The sequence below is a fragment of the Xenopus tropicalis genome, chromosome 1, assembly GCF_000004195.4.
Source record: "Xenopus tropicalis strain Nigerian chromosome 1, UCB_Xtro_10.0, whole genome shotgun sequence".
Classification (NCBI taxonomy): Eukaryota; Metazoa; Chordata; class Amphibia; order Anura; family Pipidae; genus Xenopus; species Xenopus tropicalis.
Genome location: NC_030677.2, coordinates 30,151,167 through 30,175,548, shown reverse-complemented (window position 1 = coordinate 30,175,548; position 24,382 = coordinate 30,151,167). Strand labels below are relative to the sequence as shown.

The 24,382-nt window shown below is 38.5% G+C and overlaps 1 protein-coding gene across 3 annotated transcripts in view; it reads right to left on the bottom strand.

Annotated features, from left to right (window-relative positions):
• The window catches only part of gba3 (uncharacterized LOC779892), a 32,631-nt gene that overhangs the window by 5,601 nt on the left and 2,648 nt on the right, over positions 1-24,382 (bottom strand). For all 3 annotated transcript variants that reach the window (XM_031901669.1, NM_001078970.1, XM_012965261.3), the window contains 4 exon segments: positions 17,877-17,988; positions 6,862-7,089; positions 5,650-6,452; positions 4,409-4,532 (listed from right to left, as the gene is read on the bottom strand). In XM_031901669.1, coding sequence (XP_031757529.1) covers positions 4,409-4,532; positions 5,650-6,452; positions 6,862-7,089; positions 17,877-17,961 — 1,240 coding nt within the window. In that variant the 5' untranslated portion in view covers positions 17,962-17,988.

The window sequence follows — 24,382 nt, the reverse complement described above, 5'->3', positions numbered from 1 at the left end:
AAGTTAGGTAAAATAGTAAAATATAATAACCTCAAAGTCCCAAAGAGCTCCTAAAATGTTTCAAACCATGCAAGAAAAAGGTTTTTTTTTTGTTTTTTGCACAGACTGGCACTTCACCTCATTATCCAAATCATCCGTTGGCAGCCCCGGCCAATACCAAAAGTTTGGAAGATATTACACAAACTCAATGGGCACTTCTTACTATGAACCAGCAGGCTTAGTTGGTCTCATATGTCTCGTGGCTTCACTTAGAAACCAAAATGAAAGTTCTTATATGAAGAGAAGACACACTTTTGTGGTAGATTTCATGCATCTCTCTGTTTTAAAAGGTTGCCATGAGAGATGTTCTTTGGGTTAGGACAAAGCTGCCTTTGTTGCATGAAAAAGGGCTTTTATCCCTGCTTTTAGTACAGTAATTTCTAAACATTTGGTATTTTAATGAACGTGCTGGTCTAGAAAAGCTTTTTGTTTAAGTGAAGACATTTTTCATATCAACTTAATCTTTATTTCCTATAACAACTTTTGAACAGGTGTACATGCTTAGCATACTGAAGCGTGGAATATTTGCATAACATCCTGCAGCCCTTTAATGTTTCTGCACAAACAGAACAAGGCAGATATGGCGGAACACTGCCATCTCCAGTCTACGCATGTATGCAGTATATTGGCATTATTATCTATAGCACTCTATGGAATGGCGCAGCTAGCACATTTATAGTAAAGAGACACTGAATGCGGAAATGTATGTAAGAATGCTATAAGCTTACATTCTGGGATTCATAATGTTTTCTGCACTATTTCCCCTTTCTTGATGGAGATAAGAATATAAGATACTAGAATGAAGATACAAAAGGTTATATAATTGCTTGACTCTGGAGGAAGTTATTTGCCCTCTGATTTAGACTGTGAAAATCTTTATGATCAGTTACGAAATACAGATACGGGACCTGTTATCCAGAATCCTTGGACCTGGGGTTTCCTAGATAAGGGTTTTTCCATGGTTTGGATGTCCATACTAGTAAAATCATTTAATCAAATTAAATTAAATAAGCAAATGAATTAAATAAGCCAAACAGGATTGTTTTGCTTCCAGTATTAATTACATCTTGGATGGATCAATTACAAAGTACAGGTAAAGGACCTGTTATCCAGAATGCTTGGGACCTGGGGTTTTCCGGATAAGGGATATTTATGTAATTTGGATCTCCATAATGTAATGTAAGTCAGCTAAAAATCATTTAAATATTGAATAAACCCAATAGGCTTGTTTTCCCTCCAATAAGGATTAATTATATCTTGGTTGGGATCAAGTACAGGTACTGTTTTATTATTACAGAGAAAAGGGAATCATTTAACCATTAAATAAACCCAATAGGGCTGTTCTGCCCCCAATAAGGGGTAATTATATCTTAGTTGGGATCAAGTACAGGTACTGTTTTATTATTACAGAGAAAAGGGAATCATTTAACCATTAAATAAACCCAATAGGGCTGTTCTGCCCCCAATAAGGGGTAATTATATCTTAGTTGGGATCAAGTACAGGTACTGTTTTATTATTACAGAGAAAAAGGAATCATTTAATCATTAAATAAACCCAATAGGGCTGATCTGCCCCAATAAGGGGTAATTATATCTTAGTTGGGATCAAGTACAGGTACTGTTTTATTATTACAGAGAAAAGGGAATCATTTAACCATTAAATAAACCCAATAGGACTGTTCTGCCCCCAATAAGGGGTAATTATATCTTAGTTGGGATCAAGTACAGGTACCGTTTTATTATTACAGAGAAAAAGGAAATCATCTTTAAAAATTAGAATGATTTGCTTATAATGGAGTCTATGGGAGATGGCCTTTCTGTAATTCAGAACTTTCTGGATAATGGGTTTCCGGATAAGGGAATCCCATACCTGTACTATTTTATTATTACAGGGCATCTTTAAAAATTTAAATTATTTGATTAAAATGGAACCTATAGGAGATGGCCTTCCCGTAATTTGGAGCTTACCGGATAACAGTTTTCCGGATAACGGATCCCATACCTGTACTAAATTGTAAAAGATTATCTGTAGTTCAACTGCAGATGTTATACTAGAGGACAAGCTATAAATTCCCTAAATATTCTTACTTAAGTATGTCTCTGCTAAACATACCTGGCACAGTGGCAATAGGACTGTAAAACTAATTTCACTTACAGACACACGTGTGATTTATCCTTTAGTCTGAGGAGGTTATAATGGGACTGACATTTTTTTTAAATACATTGTTTAATGTATTTGTTGATGAGAGGCTTAGTAAGGCCCATTGCCCACCTAATTATCACACCTTTTGGAGAGTACCCACTAGGCATCAGTGAGCCACTGTACTTCATACATTCCAGTGAGCCCTTTTGCCTTTTGCCCATTCAATGAAAAGCCAAAGACTAGGTTTAAAATGAAAGAGATACAAAAGAAGGACAGACAGTGACTCAGTGACTTAGTATTTTAATATATTATAGAGTTTTGTATTTGTAAGTCCATATTTAGCAAGGTCTATCAATTAGAATACAGGAAGTAAAGGATTTTTTACAGTGAGAGCTGTGAAGTTGTGGAATTCCCCCCTGAACCAGTGGTACTGGCTGATACATTATATAGCTTTAAGAAGAGGTTGGATGGCTTTTTAGCAAGTGAGGGAATACATGGTTATTGAAAATAGCTCTTAGTACAGGGACTGATCCGACTACCATCATGGAATCAAGATGGAATTTTTTTCCCCCTCTAAAGCAAATTGGATAGGGTTCAGATGGAGTTTTTGCAAATAGCATGTGGTATCCACAGCCCCGCCAGTACCTCTTGATCCATCCCAGACTACCATGAGGGTACCCAACTTATCTGTCAAAGTACTGGTGCCACAAATACCATTACAGTAAATGTAATAGGTCTAAAATTGATAATAATTCAATCACAATTTCTAATAGAATACAATGAATCAACACCATGTTGCCACTAACAACTCGTTCAATTCTGACAAGTGGCAGTATATACTGTGGTTTCTGGCAAACCCAGTGTTGTGCTTTGAGACCTTAAAACATGAGAGGAAGTCTGGGTCATGGCAGGAAAAACAAACGGTATATGTGCAACTATGCTATAGAAAGTCTACAAAACATTGTACAGATGGCACTGCCAAGATTTTCCCTACTTACTCAACCATCGGGATCAGGAGGGGGGTATAATAAGTTAAACACATTGAAACATATATGCCAAAAAAACTGGACAAAGATGGTGAAAATGGTATGAAACTAGTTGTTACAGAAGTATTAATGTACACCACTTTCTCATTAGTAAGCAGACTAAATGGATTGTGACACTTACTTTGACAGCAGCTCGATCGTTGAAAATAAACCGCCATTCTAGTTAAAGAACTATTATTTATTACTACATCTAGGCTAGGTAATATTAGCATGACCACATTGGCTTCAAAGACTAGAAAAATTGTATGAACCATGGGTTGTTTGACTTCTCTGTCCAATACTAATAACAAACGCTGAAATACACGCTTGTATAGGTTTTCCATATGTTTGTTTATAAAGCCACTATGCTATAAAATTTTCCTGTTGGATTGTACTATGGTGGGAAACCTATACAGGCATAGATTTAACAGCTATAAGAATAATTAGCAGGTAATGGCATCCTTAGAAAAATACATTACTGCACAAATTATTGACTGCCAATGATAACAGGCCATGCTATGATATTAGTCATTTCTAATGATATCAGCCCGCGCTATGACATCAGTCACTCCTAATGATACCAGACCACGCTATGACATCAGTCACTTCTAATGACATCAGGCCATGCTCCACTAGCTTTCGTTTTTGAGATTATTACAACAAATAAGGTTATGGCAAATGATAGGAAAAGCTGAGGCTGTAAACCCAGACATATTATGCAAATACAATAACCTATTAATATTAGACAAAAATAAAAGGGAAAATAACAATGATGATATAACGGCCCATTAAAGAAGACTTTCTAATAATCAGGTTTTATACCTATATTATTAGCCCCGTAAGAGAAGAACCAATAGTATTTTCAGACTAAATATACAATTTTTTGACAGGGAAGTGCCCATCAGAACCAAGAACCTGGTTATTACAATGAAATTGTACATTGAATTATAGCCCATTAGGAGTTCAAACATTCCGAGACAACCATTCCCATTGTTTTTGTCAATGGAAGAACCTCTATGCTTAATTTGTACAAATCTGTCTGTATTTGTTATTGTTATTATTGGGTGATAATTGGGAAAGAGAATCCAGAAACTTTATGGTTTATACATGTTACTAAAGTTATACACAAATGCTTTTATGTGAAAAAACTACATCTGTTACATTTAAAAAAAACACTTCAAATTTGTTTAAAAAAATGCACCTTTTGAAATCTCTTTAAGTGTTTCTTCAAAGTACTTCCATCTCTGTATGTCCTCGAGTTTTGGAGGATCATCCTGGCCAAATCCATTTTCAGTTATGTAAATGGCTGGGTTGTTGAAAGTTTCCTAGAGAAAGCATAAGTAATGATTAGCAATATCCTGTTAATTAGCAACTAGACCGGAATCTGAGTTCTTTTGCTCAGATTAACTGTTGGTTTAATACTATGTTACAGGGCTTATATACAGGCAGGTTAATTGGTTCCTGAAATTGACCATAATGTATGTGAATGTGATAGGGATCTTAGACTGTAAACTACACTGGGTCAGGGACTGATACAAATGATGTCTTATCTCTGGAAAGCACCATGGAATACGCCAGCTCTATAAAGAATAATAATAATGCTGGCTAAAAGCAATACAAATGAAAAAGACCTACTTATCTCATGGCTATCCTGCTGAGTGAGGCCTGAGCAGTTCATGAAGACTACTATGAAAGTTTAGAGGGAGATTGATATACTGTATATGGTCTTGACAGGAACTATTCTTTCAAATACCTAGTCCTACACAATAAAACTTTTTGGAAGTCCCTTGGTGGCAGCCCAGTGAGAACTGTGCCTGCTAAGTTTACATTTTATCCTCTCTTTTTGGTTGCATATGCTCATCCCCTAAGGCAGGGGTCCCCAACCTTTCTTTCTCGTGAGCCACAGTCAAATGCAAAAAGACTTGGAGAGCAACACAAGCACCATAACAGCCAATCTTAGCCCTTATTTGGCTCCTCCATGAACTATTAGGCAGCCTCTATGCACACTCTATGCACATCAGCTTACAGGGGGCTTTATTTGGAAGTAAATCTTGTTTTTATTCAACCAAAACTTGCCCCCAAGTCAGGAATTCAAAAATAACTCCCTGGTTTGGGGGCACTGAGAGCAACATACAAGGGGTTGGTGAGCAACATGTTGCCCCCGAGCCACTGGTTGGGGATCACTGCCCTAAGGCATTAAACTGTATTTTTTACATCCGAACAACCTAAAGAGCACTTTTGCAACCAAGTTTTTTTAACAAGAGTTCAAGCAACTTCCTTCAGCTGCTGAACTTGAAATTCCCAAGAGGCAGCCTGATAAAATACCTAGAGTTCTGTGGCCTCAAGTTGCAGCTACTTTTAAAAATATATGAGGCACATTATCCTACAGATCAGGAATTATGAAATGCAACACAATATTGGCAATCTGTAAAAAGGGATTACCTTAATATATTTCAGTAGCTTACGAAGTCCCCATGGAACCACAGCTAACCAATCAGGTGCACATTGTGGCCAGTCAGGATCTTTTATGTCTTCTACTGAACGGTCACTTATGAAACTAGGCTCTTCTGAAGCAACAGTGCTATGCTTTATTTTTCTAGAAGTATAGTAATTTAAACAGAAAAAGTCAGCCGTGCCTTTGATCAAGGCCTTTTCTTCCTCTGTAAACTCTGGAAGTCTGGAAGTTTTCAAACCTTCCTTCTTGCTGTTCTCAGAAATCTTCAGTTTCATTGAGGCTGGATAATCGCCATCGATGAAGACTGGTTTTGCAAACCAATCCAGGTAAAATGCTAAATATCGCTCGGTGGCTTCTTTATCTACGGCAGAGCTTGGATCAAAAGGTTCAGCCCAATCAGAACACAGAACAATGGAAACTGCTCCATTTTGCTGTTTCTTAAAATGCGTGTTATAGTTATGCCATGCTTTAGCATGTGCCAGTAACATATTGTGGCCAGCTTGATATGCTCCATAGCCTGGCTGCTTTTTGCCTGGTGCAAAACTGCCGTCTTCATAGGCAAACCTTGCCATGACATAGGGTTCATTAATGGTAATCCAAAGTTTGACTCTGTCTCCAAATGTTTCATAACAGAACCGCGCGTACTGTTCGAAAATATCTACCGTTTTTTCAGAACTCCAGCCACCAAGATCTTTGACAGCTTGAGGCATATCAAAATGATACAATGTCACCATTGGGATGATATTATTTTCAAGGAGACTGTTAATCACCTTGTTGTAGTACTCAATCCCTAAAAATGGTACAATTAATGTTGAATTAATGATAACAATTGTGATACGTTTCATTGTAATGATATCAAGAATACTAAAATGAAGACTTGATATGGAAAGCATTTCTATACAGATGCAAACACAGTATATCTCTTAACCTAATACTATTAGACCATGGCGACAGTTAACAGCAATATACAGATATTTATGGAAGCTTCTAGGAAGAAAGGAAATGCATGACATTTTTAAGTAATTACATGACATTAATATAACAGATTAAACATGTAGTGGAACACGCATTTGTTCCTATAAAAAAAAGTGCCCATGCAAGATTGCACTTCTAGAACATCTAGAACAGAATTAATTATGCAAGACAATAGCAATAACCTTGATTAAAGCTGCAACCTTGTATTCGTAAGAAACAATTACCTTTCTGGTTGATAAAACCTGTCGTCCCATCAGGTAACAGACGTGACCAGGAAAGGGAAAAGCGGTAATGAGTCAATCCAAGCTGTTTGATGCATTTCAAATCTTCCTCCCACAGAGTATAGCTGCCACAAGCTACATCTCCAGTCTGGTTCTTGAAAACTCTATCTCCTCCCTGATGGGTGAATGTATCCCAGACACTGGGGCCTTTCCCATCTGCATCCCATCCTCCTGATGAATAAAAATAAATAGATGAACAGGCAAAGCGCTTATCCTTCTGCTCGCATCAAGAAATCAACAATGAATATTAATGCAATGTGATATAGGCATTCAATCATACATATACATATAGCTTCATAAACACAGGATCAGATACAGAGGGATGGCAGAGCAGATGTTTCAGTCACGCAACTCTATCTTTAGTACATTTAATATATTCAAAATTTAGGGCAGGTCAGAGAGGCCATTTGACTTACCCCACCTCTGCACCCCTAAAGTACCTTGTGGGGTCCTTAGCAAAAAGAAAATCTGTTTCTACTAAGGAGCAAATTGTTGGGTGTTGTAGTACCGAAACAGCACAAGATCTGCCAACTGCTCTCATAGAGTGGTTCTAGCATTCCTGTGTACTGGGCTAAACCATGTAGCCAATAACATTTTTAGAAAGTTCACAGAATGTAGCCAATCAAGGTACTGAAACACTGACCAATGTTTTAATTTAAACATTAATTAAACCCAATAGGATTATTTTGCACCCAGTAAGGATTAATTATATCTTAACAGGGATTTAGTACAGGTACTGTTTTATTATTACAGAGAAAAAGGAAATCAATTTTTAAAAATCTAAATTATTTGGTTAAAATGGAGTCTATGGGAAACAGGCTTTCCGTAATGCGGAGCTTTCTGGATATTGGGTTTCCGGATAACAGATCCCATACCTGTAATAGTAAGAATAGTAAATACAGTGTGTTGATTGATTGCTATGACTTACTGGCCTAAAGTAGACTTTAGAAAACTATATCTGTTAACATATTTCCTGAAAATGCTGATTGGTTGACATTTATTATTGAACAAAATGTGCCCTTCTTCTGACATAAACCTGTTAGTTTCCCAGGTAGGGAGGAAACCGCCTTACCTGCACTGCTTTTAATGTGTCCTTGCTCATACTGTCAGAATATAAGTACTATTTGGTATTAATTGTACCTTAATCCATTGCCTGTTAAAGGAACAGTAACATCTAAAAATGAAAGTATTTTAAAGGAATGACAATATAACGTACTGTTGCCCTGCATTGGTAAAATAGTTTATATAAACAAGCCATTCCATCTGAAAAGGGAGAAAGGGCACAGGTAACACAGCAGATAACAGTTACATTTAAAAGGAGAAGTAAATTAATTTTGGCATTTTACTGCCAATAGATTTGTCACATTAGCGTCACCTAGAACAATATACCTGAGTAAACAGCTTTAGAAGCTTTCTCCATCTGCTCAAGATAGCAGTTGCGTTTTTAGAAGCTTCCTTCCTGCAGCTCCAGCCGTTATAGCTGAGGTCACACATTCCTTAGGGAGGGGGGAGGGAGTCCTTAGCATTCTGGTGGGAGGGGGGAGCAGGAGAGGGGAGAGAGGAGAGAACTGCGCAGACTCTGGCCTCCAAAATTAAGGATATTTCTGAGAGAGGAATTCAGACACTGGAACATCATGTTTACAAAAAAAAGAGACAAGAAATCCTGCGTTTCTTTTGATAGAGGACTCAGTGCAGCATTACTGTAAGTGCTTATGGCTGTATTTACATAGACCTTTCTGATAAAGCTTACTTAGGTTTTATCTTTTCTTATACTTTAATGGGATTTTACACAGCTTATCTATTATCTATTATGTACCCTGTACTTGAATGGCTGCCACATTGCTACAGAGCAGCCTATTTATATAAACTATAGTAGTGTTTCTGAAGCAAACACACTAGTTGTACCAGAGCAGAGCAACATACATTATATCTGAATTACTTTAAAACACTCTCATGTTTTTGGTGTTACTTTTCCTTTAAGTAAGACTCATCCTAATCACAATGACCTGTACTGATGTTAATAGTTACAGGGTTAAACAGCCCTTAAACAGTCATTTAAAGTCTAATCTTTCCGGCCTGATGCCAAACGAACACCATTTATACACCAAATAGCATGTCCAATGGCTCATTAAAACAAATGTATTTTTGGATTTTGATTGGATGAATCTAGAAATGACTTTGCTAAAGGGATATTTGAATTAAAAGGATGGCAAAGGCGCATCACTGGCTGCTGCTCACTTTTCTATAAAATACAGCCACTTTGTCTTAATGTTTGCAGCTCCTACCGAGGATGCACGTGACTTTGCCTGGGGCCTTCTCTTTCCCTGGCCCTGCCATTAGAGGCTTGCTAATGCTATCTCCAGCACTGGATACCACTTCATTACAGTAGGGTCACACTTAGGAATAGTTTTTAATTGAGATCTGAGAAAATGAGAGGAACTCGTTTACACTTTCCATTAGTGCAGAAGAACTCTCTTTTCTTTTCTAGGATTTTCTTTAGCTTTTGTTGGGGAAGGGGGTTGACATCTAACAGGACTTGAATTTCATGTGCAGGTTGCGGAAAAGACAAGATAACTGGCGCCTATAAACCAGTATAAAAAAAATCCCTGCAATGAAAATGACCTAGGATTTGCACACCACTTTTTATGTGCAGAAATCCTCTAACCAACAGGGAGAATGTGTGTTCTCCCTATTTGTTACAGGGTTTGTGCACATAAATACTAGACTCAATGAATTCTCAATAAACAAAGTGGTGTGCAAAACCCAGGTCGGTCATTTTAATGTAGCTTTAAAGCAGAAGAAAAGGCATTTTGGCATTTTACTGTCAATAGATTTGCCACATCAGTGCCACCTAGAACAATATATTTATCCTGCAGAAAGCTTTACCATACCTTAGTAAAAAGCCCTAGAAGCTCCATCTGTTTGTTTAAGATTGCAGCTGCCATTTCAACTTAGTCTCAGTAGCTTCCTGCCGCAGCTCTAGCCATTAGTAGCTCAGATCACACATTCTGATGGGAGGGGGAGTGAGTTTTACGAATTCTTATGGGAGTGGGGAGCAGGAGAAGGGAGAGAGGACAGAGCTGGACAGTGTCTGGCCCCGGGAAGAAGGATTTTTCTGAGAGAGGAAGTCTGATATCTGAAGAACATGTTTACACAAAGGAAGAAAAAAATCCTGTGTTTCTTTTGAAAGAGGACACAATGCAGCACTTCTGAGTGCTTATGGCTGTATTTACATAGACCTTTCTGAAAAAGCTTACTTAGTTTTTACCTTTACTTTTGCTTTAACTAGAATGGATCTACTAGTATTTATTATACTAGTAAATAAGCCCCTCTGAAAGATTAACTACCATAAAATTACACAAAATTTTGGATTCAAGCTGAAGTGATGGTTGGTCAGTGCAGCTGAAAGTAAATAAACCTGATCAATCTTAATAACACAAGTTCATCCCTTTAGGGGTGCAATCAGTATAATTGCACTGCATCACCCATAGCTATACATCACATAGAAAAGAGTTATTGGCAATTCATTTTGATTATTAATACAATTAGCTTTACGTATGGGACACAGATTAGACTTACCCATCTATGCCAAATAAATAATTACTCTACTATTACATTTGCAGGGGAATTCAATTTAAACGATTCACAATAATATCCCAAAACTTCAGAGCATTTTGCTTCTTTGTGTTGAAATTTTCTACTTTAACAACTCTGCTTCTTCCAGATGGGCGACTTTCACAAAGAGTTTAGAAGCTTCAAACCCACCTCCAGAAACGCCTTGCCCAATTCTCCAATTCTCTCAATGACAGCAGTTTATTTTACAGTTGCCAATTAGCATTGCTGATTTCTGCCCAGTGCTACGTATGAGACAAATTAATGGTAGACCGCATCTGTAGAGGTGCGGTTTATCCCTATAGATAACACTAGCCAGGTATTTGGTGGAAGCATAGCAACACATACCACATATCCACAGCACTCAACTTCTACACTGACTTTATCTCCTTGCAGAAAAGCCCATTGGCCCATTCTGAGAAACTTGGTCAATCTTATGGCCCTAGTCTTAAAGTTGCATCAAGGAACAATGTAATAATCACAATGCTGAAGCTTTTCTACTGGGCAGCATTATCAGTCTGGAAGACCATGATCCACATTGAACACTATTTAGACAGTCTAAAAGTGGCATGACTATACAACAGCGACATTAAAGGAGCTCAACTAAGAAATAAAGCAACAGAAATAACTAAATATTTTCTTTTCAGTACTTGACCAGTATATTTGAAGCAACTAAAGTATTAATGACAAGGGTAAAGCAGAGCAGCATTAATAGGGGATTGGAAACTAAAAAAATCACCCATTAAAATCCTTTATATATTGGTGGGACAAAAAAAAAATTATAAGATGCAGGGGAACTTAAAGTTAGGGAATGTAAAATTGAGGTTCAACTATACTGGATATCTATATAAATGCATGGGTACAAACCTAGAAACTCTGAAGGCCTTTGCACTAAATAAAAGACATGATTAGCCACCCATATAATGAAGCGCATAAAAATAAGGGAATGCCTAACCATTTACATTTAGTAAAAAAACTATATACAATTATATATCATACAATGTTGTACATTAAAATCTTTATTCAGACCACAGACAATAATGCCTAAAAATTGCATTTATACTTATTGTACTATTTGTTTAGACTATGTGATGTGCCTAAACCAGACAGATCAAAGATACTAAGGGTCATTTGCTAAGGGGTATATTTATCACGCTGTGTAAAAAGTGAATTAAAGCATTACTGGTGATGTTGCCCAGGGCAACCAATCAGCAATTAGATTTCAACAGTCAGAAAACCAAAGCAAAGCATCTGATTGGCTGCTATGAGCAACATCACCGGTAATGTTTCACTCTGCTTTTTACACAGCATGATAAGTATATCCCATTGTAGATTAGGGTGCAAAATGAAAAAAAATTGGTGCAATCCACCAAACAGGTATGGGATCCCTTATCTGTAAACCCGTTATCCAGTTCCAAATTAAGAAAAACCTGTCTCACATAGACTCCGTTATAATAAAATCTTTTTAATTTAATTAAATGTTTTCCTTTTCCTCTGTAATTATAAAACAGTACCTTATATTTGATCCCAACTAAAGCTGGCCATACACGCACCGATAATATCATACGTAACGTTGTTTTGTACGATATTCGGTGCTTGTATGGCATGTCGGCGAGTCGACCGATATCGCAGGAAGCTGCTGATATCGGTCGACTCGCCGATCGGACCGGTTAAAAGATTTTGATCGGGCGCCATAGAAGGCGCCTGACCAAAATCTGCCGTCAGGGCTGAATCGGCAGAAGGAGGTAGAAATCCTATTGTTTCTACCTCCTTATCTGCTGTTTCAGCCCTGAACGGTGTGTGGCGGATCTGACGATGTTTCGTGCGAAAAGATCGTCAGATCGCCATGTGTGTGGCCACCTTAAGATATAATTACCCCTTATTGGAGGCAAAACAATCCTATTGGGTTTATTCAGTATTTAAATGATTTTTAGCAGACTTAATTTATGGAGATCCAAATTACTGAAAGATCCCTTATCTGGAAAACCTCAGGACATGCGCATTCTGGATAACAGGTCTTGCACACTGGGCCCTGCTCTGCAAAATGTCTCCACAGTCTTAAACCCCTCTCTGAATGTATCACCGTCTTTGTTCAGCAGCACCATACTTAAGAGAAGCAGCAGGGGAGGCATGTAGGTGAGCCCCCTTCAGCCCCTACCCATTGCCTAACTTGAGTGTCTATCAGAACAGGTTGGTAAGGACAGGGCAGCCTTAAACCCATCAGCGCTCTGCACTCCATGTTGGATCATGCTGGATTTTTCATCCTATAGCTTCAGAAAGGGCAGTGATAACTGGCCCCTCAAATGTTCTGGCCAAGGAATGGGGAAGGGATTAGGAGAAACTGACACTTGATACATTACATTTCCAATGTATGCCCCAAAATATTATGTAGATATCAACATTGCTGTAGATGCTTTGCTTGAAGTCTCTTTTTTTAATATTTGTCTCCCTCTTATGGACAAATCATTTATAACCCAACCTCCACACTGATTTACCATACTACAGTCTTATTAAGGGCAAAGCTAAACAGCTAAGAGCTTTTGTGGATGTCCTTGCATCAACAGATCCCATCCTGCAAGTTTGATGTAGTCTAATAATAATTTAACTGATACAGGTATGGGACCTGTAATCCAGAATGCTTGGGACCTGGGGTTTTCCGGATAAGGGGTGTTTCCAAAATTTGGATCTCCCTATCTTAAGTCTACTAAAAAAAATTCTTTAAACATTAAATAAACCCAACAGGATTAATTATGCCTTAGTTGCGATCAAGTACATGGTACTGTTTTATTATTACAGAGAAAAGGGAATCATTTAACCATTAAATAAACCCAATAGGGCTGTTCTGCCCCCAATAAGGGGTAATTATATCTTAGTTGGGATCAAGTACAAGTACTGTTTTATTATTACAGAGAAAAGGGAATCATTTAACCATGAAATAAACCCAATAGGGCTGTTCTGCCCCCAATAAGGGGTAATTATATCTTAGTTGGGATCAAGTACAGGTACTGTTTTATTATTACAGAGAAAAGGGAATCATTTAACCATTAAATAAACCCAATAGGGCTGTTCTGCCCCCAATAAGGGGTAATTATATCTTAGTTGGGATCAAGTACAGGTACTGTTTTATTATTACAGAGAAAAGGGAATCATTTAACCATTAAATAAACCTAATAGGGCTGTTCTGCCCCCAATAAGGGGTAATTATATCTTAGTTGGGATCAAGTACAGGTACTGTTTTATTATTACAGAGAAAAAGATAATCATTTTTAAAAATTTGAATCTATGGGAATTTGGAGCTTTCTGGATAACGGATCCCATATCTGTACTAAAATCTAAACTGCAACTCAGGGGGACTATGGGAAGGGAACATTGCACGGTGCAATTTCATCCAACAAGATTAAGTTTTATAGATCAGATATAGAAATATAAAGCAAGAAACCATCTGACCACATTCACGTTACAGCACAGAGGATGACATTTTGGAGCATCTCATGCTGCTGACTGTACTGCATGACAACAGTGTGTAGCATAGATAAGCCTATCTATCCATGGTCTCTCATGTAGCTGTGCCCTGTATATGGCAGCATATCTATATGAACTAATATACTAATAACTACTTTATAGATAAAATGAAGCTTGTAATTATAAGACTGAGGTGTCCCTAGGTCTTCAAAGGTTAGAATCAGCTGCAATATACTATAGCTAGTGATCAGTCAGTCGCCTCCCCATTCATCAGTATTTGGCCAACTACCATGCAACATTCAACCTGACACTGATAAAACCTTTTTTTAATTGTCAGAAGTAAGAAGTTTGTACATTGACTTTGCCTTTAATGAAGCACAAAAGCCAACTTTCAAGCAAGATATTATATATATATATATATATATATATATATATATATATATATATATTATTATATTTGTCCCATAATGATGTGCATTTACTTATCTCATGTTGAATGAAGGTACTTTGGCCCTGATCTTGTGTTTATTATTCCTTCCAAACCAAAAAAAAACTGCTTGTAATGGTTTGGAAGCTCTGTCCATTGAAAAGGGCATGAGTTATTCATAGTGTTTCCCAAAGCTGTAAGCTACACACACCATCTGTAACCCAGAGCAGTGCTAATAACCAACACAGCAGAGCAGCAAGCTTATTGTGACGTCTCCACTCCATCAATCAGCTGCACACGGGCTCAGTAGTCAGACACATCTCTCATCAGGCAACAATTAATAAGTTTAGTCTCCTCGTGTGCTTGGCCTGCTATTGTGCTTGTTTGGCAGAAAATCACATGCAACTTGATTGTTATACATTTGCATCATTCCACTGCATCCTATGTAAGGATCGGAGTAATGGGAAATTTCCGTAGAGATGGATGAGGCCTGTGTGCCCAATACATTGCATTAATATAACTGCAGGCTCGATATCACTCATGACAAATTATGCTTTTTTTTTTTTTTAGGTATTTATCATTTGTTAAAGGAGAAGGAAAGTCATTTTGGCGTGTTACTGCCAATAGATTCGCCACATTAGTGCCACCTAAAACAATATATTTATTCTGCAGAAAGCATTACCATACCTGAGTAAACAGCTTTAGAAGCTTTCTCTGTTTGCTTAAGATAGCAGCTGCCATTTTAAGTAGCTTCCTGCTGCAGTCTAGCCCTTATAGCTCAAATCACACATTCCTAAGGGAGGGGGGAAGGAGTTATTAGCATTCTGGTGGGAGGGGGAGCAGGAGAGGGGAGAGAGGAGAGAACTGCCCAGACTCTGGCCACGGGAATTAAGGATGTTTCTAAAAGAGAATGTCAGACACTGGAACATCATGTTTACAAAAAAGGAGACAAGAAATCCTGTGTTTCTTTTGATAGAGGACTCAGTGCAGCATTACTGTAAGTGCTTATGGCTGTATTTACATAGACTTTCTGATAAAGCTTACTTAGTTTTTACCTTTCCTTCTCCTTCAATAATGTTTTTAGAATTTCACAAGCAACTTGAGAATTCTTGACAACAATGATGTGCCTATTGGCTGGAAGAGATCTCAGCAGCTTTGAAAGATTTTCTCCCTAAATGACAAATTTACACCTCAACCTTTGATAACGTGGTGTGTAAATAAGTGTGATACACATGGGAACATACCAGCAGGGAAGAATGCAATTAGTTGGTCCTAATGAATTACAGAAAAAAATGCCTTTTTGAAGGATTATACGTGTGCTTTCTTTTTATTTACTGAGTTGGTACAGGTATGGGATCTATTACCCGGAAACCTGTTATCCAGAAAGCTCCAAATAACAAGAAGTCCATCTCCCATAGACTCCACTTTCTCTCTGTATTAATACACAGTACCTTGTACTTGATCCCAACTAAGATATAATTACCCCTTATTGGGGGCAGAACAGCCCTATTGGGTTTATTTCATGGTTAAATGATTCCCTTTTCTCTGTAATAATAAAACAGTACCTGTACTTGATCCCAACTAAGATATAATTACCCCTTATTGGGGGCAGAACAGCCCTATTGGGTTTATGTCATGGTTAAATGATTCCCTTTTCTCTGTAATAATAAAACAGTAGCTTGTACTTGATCCAAACTAAGATATAATTATTGGGGGCAAATGTTTAAAATTATTTTTTAGTAGACTTAAGGTATGGAAATCCAAATTACGGAAAAATCCCTTATCCAGAAAAACCTTAGGTCCCGAGCATTCTGGGTAATAGTTCCCATACCTTCACAACATTTATGGCAAGGCAGCTCTTACACACCGTACCCTACAGTTTCTACAAAATCTTTATCATTAAGTCTATTAAGTCAATATAAAATATTTAAACATACTTTTCAGTTGCAGTGGAAAATAAGTAAATAAAAGAGAATGTATTCATCAACAGCAAGTAGTCAGCAGGCATGGTGGCTCCGTGACTCCAAAAACATACAGACAGGTTAACTGGCTTCTGACTAAATTGCCCATAGCATGTGTAAATGTGATAGGGACCTTAGATTGTAAGCTCCTCTGGGGAAGGGACTGATTTCAATGATGTATAATCTCTGTGCGGAATGTATCAGCGCTATATAAATAACATGAAATAAATAAAACATAAAAATAGGAATCAGTGCCTATTGTGATAATATTGCTTACTTCATATTTGTCCTGAGGTGTAGCCTGAGACCCACAGCTAACAACAGGTTATTGAAAAAGTGAAGTGGGATAGGGAAGATCAAAGGTTTGTTAGGGTGTAACTGGGGTATGAATTTAAATGACCTGACCTCACAATTGACTCTTTTCTAAACTAAGGCCTGTTTGTCTTAGTAAAGGTACAAGAAAACGGGACATTATTGAGTTAGAGAGGGTCCAGAGAAGGGCAACTAAGCTGGTAAATGGCATGGAAAGACTGGCCATGTTGTATAAATATACAAATATATATCTCTAATGCTCTATTTAACAGTAGGTTTTTCCCGCAGACGCTATGGGGCACATTTACAAAAGCACGAACGCTCCGAGAGTATTTTTGCCGATTTTTTCGGGCGTCCGCAGGACTTTTTCGTACGTTGCACGACTTTTTCATACGCCACACGACTTTTTCGGACATTTCGTGAAAAAATCAGAAAGGTTTTACCGTTGTTTACAATTGTTCGGTACGAAAATTTTGTGACTTTCGGATCGCCAATACGATATTATCATGACTAATACGATAATTTCGTAAGCATTTTCATGATATTTGCGATCTTCAGAAATTTTCGTTTCCAATCCGATTTTTTCCCATTCGTGATTCGGATTCATGGATTAGTAAATGTGCCCCTATGTATTTGATTCATAATGTTAAGACATTTGGAATGGCACTGCAAGCATCTGGTTGAAAACTCAATCAATAAGTGAATAAGTGAATATTTCAAATTCTCTATTATCAGGTGTCAATACAGTGAAAAGGGTCTTCTGTTTTGTTGTTCTATAATATATGATATACACTATTGTCAGTCCCAGAATAACTTAAAAGACATTTCCTTATGCAACGGAGACTGTTTATCTTTCATCAATTTAGAAATAGACCTTGATCACTATGCTCTATATAAAGAGCAAACATACTACACAGAACTGTACAACAAGAACTCCAATGGCCACAAATAATCAGTTGGATCTTACTATGCAGGTAGAATAAAGATGTGCACAGTTTTCCAGAAAAGGAAATTAAACATCTGATTGGCTGATTGGGGGATTCAGGGTTCAAGTTTGTAATTTCCCAAGTGCTCATATTATGTCTATATGAATTCCTATCTCAATACACACACACATATATATATATATAATATACAAATTTTCCATAAGAAAGCTCAGTAATAAAAAAATCAGATGTTTTTACCTTCAACTTGATAAGCAGCAGTTGCGGCACCCCACGCAAATGACGCCGGAAAACTATAATTCTCCATCTCTGATGTATCAACCATGTGAAAAATTCAAAACTTCTGAGCAACCTGAGAATAGGAAAAGTAAAATGGGCATGTAGAAAATGAAAATAAATGGAGTCTTTTTTTACACAACACAAAATGAATTAAAAATTCAGCAATGCAGACAGGATTAGCAATGATCTACCACCAGATGGCGCCATTGAACTGTACGATATTAGTACATTTACTTTCAAGGCTGAAATTTATTCTTAAAACTGCTGTTTTATACATCTAAGAGGGGGGTAAATGTGTTTTTTTTTTTCTAATAATGTTATATATGGTTCAGGCCTATATTATTAAATTCAAACTACCCAAACTTTTTATATTTATATGGAGGGGAGGGATAAACATTTTTACACTGTGAGAAAGCCTATATGTAGATCTCTTGTATGGGCTTTATTATATAGAAGTATTTCAATTCTTTATCTCCCATTTGAACGTGACATGTGCCCTTCTCATGTAACTCACTGGTAGCTATGTCAGATTCCTTAGTTTATAGCAGAAGGGGTAATCTTACCCTTCAGAAACAAATGCCATCAGTATTTATTGGCCAATAAATTGTACCTTTTCATCTTTACCCACTTAGTTAAATGCATGGGAGGAGCACAAAATAATTTTTGTGTTTTACTTTTTCTGCCCTAAAGCTTTATTTTTAGATACCACTTTTTTGCATCTATAGGATTGATTCAAAATATACAGTATAAACTAATGTATAATAATGTCAGATTTCTAATTTAATTATAATGATGTTTACGGATAAACCAAATCCAGGATTGGGTTCAGGATTCGGCTAAGATTCTGCCTTTTTCAGCAGAAATTTGGCTGAATCCATGCTCCTGGCCAATCCAAATTCTTAAAATCAAGTGACTATTTGTCACATAAGGCTGATGCCACGTGTGGCGTTTTTACGCTGCGTTTTTTCTCAGCCTAAAAACGCAGCACAAGCCACACAGCCCCTGACTATGGCGTTTTTCAGCCTAGTACTGGTGACGTAGCACGGTTTCCATGGTGCTAATAGTGCGAAATAGCAAAAAACGCAGAGTATTTCCGCTAGGTCTGGCAGCTGCCTTTGCGTACACATAGGAATAGCTTGCTGTGCAAATACTGGCGTATTTCGGCCAACCCTTGAAAAATCCGTGCTAAGGCATTTTCTAGCGTATTTCCGCATTGTGTGGTTTGCTTTGAGTCTTTTCAAGTTATTTCTATGGATGATGATATCGTGCGTTTTTCAGCCGCCAAGAGAATTAGAAAATACGCAGCGTAAAAACGCCACGTGTGGCATCAGCTTAAACAGGGAAGTTGAACATTAACTCTTCCGTATCCTAATTTACATGTGTAAATTAAGGTTTGGTTCGGTACTTGGCCGAATCTTTTACAAAGGTTTGGCTGAAAATAGTGGATTTGGTACATCCCTAATGATTTTACATGGCAGCATCTAAACCATTGTGTTCTGCATCATTTCAGGCTGAAACTGCACTTATCAGTTGTGCCAGGAGGTTTCCATTCAAGTCAAAGGTAGAAGGCACTGGGGTATCCGGAAAAAGTCTGCACCATTTGAGTGTGGCCGGCACTCAAAATATGTCCTGTCCTGTTACTGGACCTGGTGCATCCTGTACAATTATTTTTTACAGTAACAATGAATCGCCATGTAGGGCAAAACAGAATCTGCAAACAACATTGGAAACTCAAAGCTCTGGAAGAGTAATATAATCTAAATAGGCTGCACCCAGTGGGGTTTCACATTCATTGCAAAACAATGTACTCCAATGGCCTCACATGCACAAACTAGATTCCATTTAGCACTGTGTCATTCTATTACCCACGAACATGGCATGGAATTATTCCTCTCTGACCATGTTTGGTATAAAGCGACATGGCTGTAAATAAACAACAGATGTAGAATGTGTTGCCCATGATCAGTGCCAGCACAGAGCATTAAATAATAATATTCCATGTCACAGGGAATATTGTGGCTTCTATTTATTTTTCAGTTTCCCAATAATGCCATGCATGGCACGTGCACATTACGCTTGATTTTAGGCTTTTGTTTTGGTGGTCCAGGACAGGTCAAGAATATACTGTAAAACTGGGTAAAACAGACAGACTGCACAAAATAAAAAATGTTTTTAACATACAGTGGTGTGAAAAACTATTTGCCCCCTTCCTGATTTCTTATTCTTTTGCATGTTTGTCACACTTAAATGTTTCTGCTCATCAAAAACCGTTAACTATTAGTCAAAGATAACATAATTGAACACAAAATGCAGTTTTTAAATGAAGGTTTACGTTATTAAGGGAGAAAAAAAACTCCAAATCTACATGGCCCTGTGTGAAAAAGTGATTGCCCCCCTTGTTAAAAAATAACTTAACTGTGGTTTATCAATTTCAATTTTCAATTTCAATATCAATTTCTGTAGTCACCCCCAGGCCTGATTACTGCCACACCTGTTTCAATCAAGAAATCACTTAAATAGGAGCTACCTGACACAGAGAAGTAGACCAAAAGCACCTCAAAAGCTAGACATCATGCCAAGATCCAAAGAAATTCAGGAACAAATGAGAACAAAAGTAATTGAGATCTATCAGTCTGGTAAAGGTTATAAAGCCCTTTCTAAAGCTTTGGGACTCCAGCGAACCACAGTGAGAGCCATTATCCACAAATGGCAAAAACATGGAACAGTGGTGAACCTTCCCAGGAGTGGCCGGCCGACCAAAATTACCCCAAGAGCGCAGAGACAACTCATCCGAGAGGCCACAAAAGACCCCAGGACAACATCTAAAGAACTGCAGGCCTCACTTGCCTCAATTAAGGTCAGTGTTCACGACTCCACCATAAGAAAGAGACTGGGCAAAAACGGCCTGCATGGCAGATTTCCAAGGCGCAAACCACTTTTAAGCAAAAAGAACATTATGGCTCGTCTCAATTTTGCTAAAAAACATCTCAATGATTGCCAAGATCAATATCTTGTGGACCGACGAGACAAAGGTTGAACTTTTTGGAAGGTGCGTGTCCCGTTACATCTGGCGTAAAAGTAACACAGCATTTCAGAAAAAGAACATCATACCAACAGTAAAATATGGTGGCGGTAGTGTGATGGTCTGGGGTTGTTTTGCTGCTTCAGGACCTGGAAGGCTTGCTGTGATAGATGGAACCATGAATTCTACCGTCTACCAAAAAATCCTGTAGGAGAATGTCCGGCCATCTGTTCGTCAACTCAAGCTGAAGCGATCTTGGGTGCTGCAGCAGGACAATGACCCAAAACACACCAGCAAATCCACCTCCGAATGGCTGAAGAAAAACAAAATGAAGACTTTGGAGTGGCCTAGTCAAAGTCCTGACCTGAATCCTATTGAGATGTTGTGGCATGACCTTAAAAAGGCGGTTCATGCTAGAAAACCCTCAAATAAAGCTGAATTACAACAATTCTGCAAAGATGAGTGGGCCAAAATTCCTCCAGAGCGCTGTAAAGGACTCGTTGCAAGTTATCGCAAACGCTTGATTGCAGTTATTGCTGCTAAGGGTGGCCCAACCAGTTATTAGGTTCAGGGGGCAATTACTTTTTCACACAGGGCCATGTAGGTTTGGATTTTTTTTCTCCCTAAATAATAAAAACCCTCATTTAAAAACTGCATTTTGTGTTTACTTGTGTTATCTTTGACTAATAGTTAAATGTGTTTGATGATCAGAAACATTTTGTGTGACAAACATGCAAAAGAATAAGAAATCAGGAAGGGGGCAAATAGTTTTTCACACCACTGTAGTTAGTTAGGCAAAAATGTAATCTAAAAAGGCTGCAGTGGGCAGATGTCTAACATAATAGCCAGAACACTACTTCTTCCTTTACAGCTCTCTAAGCTGTTAGCAGTCAGGCTTGAGGGGGGGGGGCACATGGGGCATAACTGTTCAGTTAAGCTGGCCATACACACGCTGATATTATCGTACAAAACAAGGTTTTGTTTAATATTCGGTGTGTGTATGGTGGATCGACGAGATGACCGATATCGCAAAAGCTTCGGACATTGCTCCTCTTGTCAATTGGATGGGACAAAAGATTTGTGTTGAGGATTCAGCCCTGAATATCAGTGGAGGGTGGGAACGATCTTTCATGCAACCAATGTTCCCAGGAATAATCGTAATTCCTTTATGGCCACCTTTAGTTTGCTATTGAATCTGTCCTGCGTGTTAACAAACTGACTGAACAGTTATGTCCCATGTGGTCCCCCCTAAAGTTACTGACTAACTAAGTGGTTAGAGAGCTGAAAGCAGAAAGTAGTGTTCTGGCTATTATGTTAGACATCTGCCCACTCCAGCCTTTATAGATTACATTTTTGCCTAACTAACTATATTACAAATATATTTTATTTTACGCAGTCTGTCAATTTTACCCAGTTTCATTTTTACACTGAACTGTTCCTTTAAAGTAAACTTAAAGGTAAACCACCTCTTTACAACATGAGTTGCTTTTTTTGCTTTAACAAAAGGAGTTTTCGCTAACTTAGAATTCCGCCCATACATTGACAAACTTGAATTTAGAATAAAATAAATAAATATTTATATATATGTTCACTTTTTTTTCTCTGTGCCACATTTTCCGTTACTTAAGCATTTGTTGAATTTTCATACTGTGGCATAATCTTGCTCCCTGTTTGATGTAAGTATATGTCACTGCCAAATGCAAAATAATTACAAGTAGAATTTAAATGAATGATTTTCTGTACAAATTCTCTAGGTTTGTTGTTGGCTTTCAAAAATTCCTGTAAAGCTGTCAGTCCATCTGGAGAGAAAGCGGAATCTGTGTCAGCACACAATAAACAAATGGAATATAGTGCCGGCAGTTGCAAAACATTCCGTGGTTCAGTATATTGTCTCTCAGACTGTGTTGTAAAGGGATAAGCCTGACTGACCCATAAACACAAAATTATCATTTTAGCCCCTCACTATGCATGGTAAGGTAAGATCCTCTCAGCAGCTGTGGCCAATGGAAGCTGGAAGGAGCCCTGTACGTTATAAACCCTTGGGTGTAACTACAGGGGAAGCGGGAGCTTGGGTGCCTGCATGTTCTTTCCCCTACACAGCTTTCCCCCTACAAAGTTGCATGGGGATTGGATAGGCTGGAGTGGAAGTTCAAACTTCACCCCTCCAATCCTTGTGCAGCTTGACTGGGACTAAAACTTCAGAGACAAATGAGCAGTAATGAAGACAGCATAGGGAAGGGCTGCCCAGACTTTGTCACCCTGTGATCTACTCTTGCCACCCACCTGGCCTCCGTCATGAGATCTACCAAGGTTAAAATAGTGCGACATCTATCATTTGGCACAATAAGAAAGAAAAAGTTTCAATCTATGTTTAACAAATACACATAGCAATATATAAATGTAGTGCCAAATTCACATGTAATGCCCACATAACATTATTTAAGTACTTTTTACTTCCCTTCTTCACGGCCCACTTTGTAGTCTGCACACAGAAACATATATAAAGTGGGAACAAATATATACAGCGGCCTGGTGGGGACAATCTTCTATACTGGAATGAAACTTTTGGGCACCCCTGGAGTAGGGGAAAGAACATGCAGGCACCAGAGCTCCCGCCTTCCCTTCCCAAGGCTGCAGCTCCCTGGATGCAGGGGGGCCCGGCTAATCCTTTCTCCCAGTTGCCCTCCCCATTTACCATTCACTGTTCCATACTCTCATTTCTACAGTACCAATCCCTCCCTTCATTTCTTAACCCCATCCTCTCTCCTATCCCCATATATGCTCCTTCTGCCCATATGCCAGTTTCTGTCTCCTTCCCTCAAGTAATGCCGGTCATTACCCACGTGCCATTCCCAAGCGTCACTCGCTGCCACACTCAGAGCCCAGGGTCCTCATTGGGGTCACTTCCCAAGGCCGCCATCAGGGGGGAGAGAGAGGGGAATGTTGTGCCGGGGCCCGTAAAATGTTCTTCCACAAGGGGGCCCCGCCACGTTGCGACAGTTGCGAAAATTATGTAACTTACTTATAAAATCACATTAAAGGAGACATATCATATAAAAATTAAGAATGTACCAGTGAATTGTACTCCTCTAAACATGGAAGGATCGTGCTTAAAAAAGTTGCGTTTCAGACTGATTTATTGAGAAATTCCACCAAAACCCCACTAGCCCCGCCCATCTGTTCCACTTCCTGTTGGCTGAGTTCTCTGGATGAGCTGGGGGGCAGGCAGCACTCAGCACACTGCACTGTAGGATAGGAGCCAATGGGCAGCTAGGCTGACCTGATAGGGAACTGAAGCCTGTCTTTGCTTTGTGAATGCAGGGCTGTGATTGGCTATCCCCCTCCTACTGTGCTTTTGGCAAGGACTGTAGGACACGCCCACCCTTCAATTGAAACAGGAAGGGCGAACTGATAGGGTGTATAGGGAGCTCCAATAAAGGGGCCA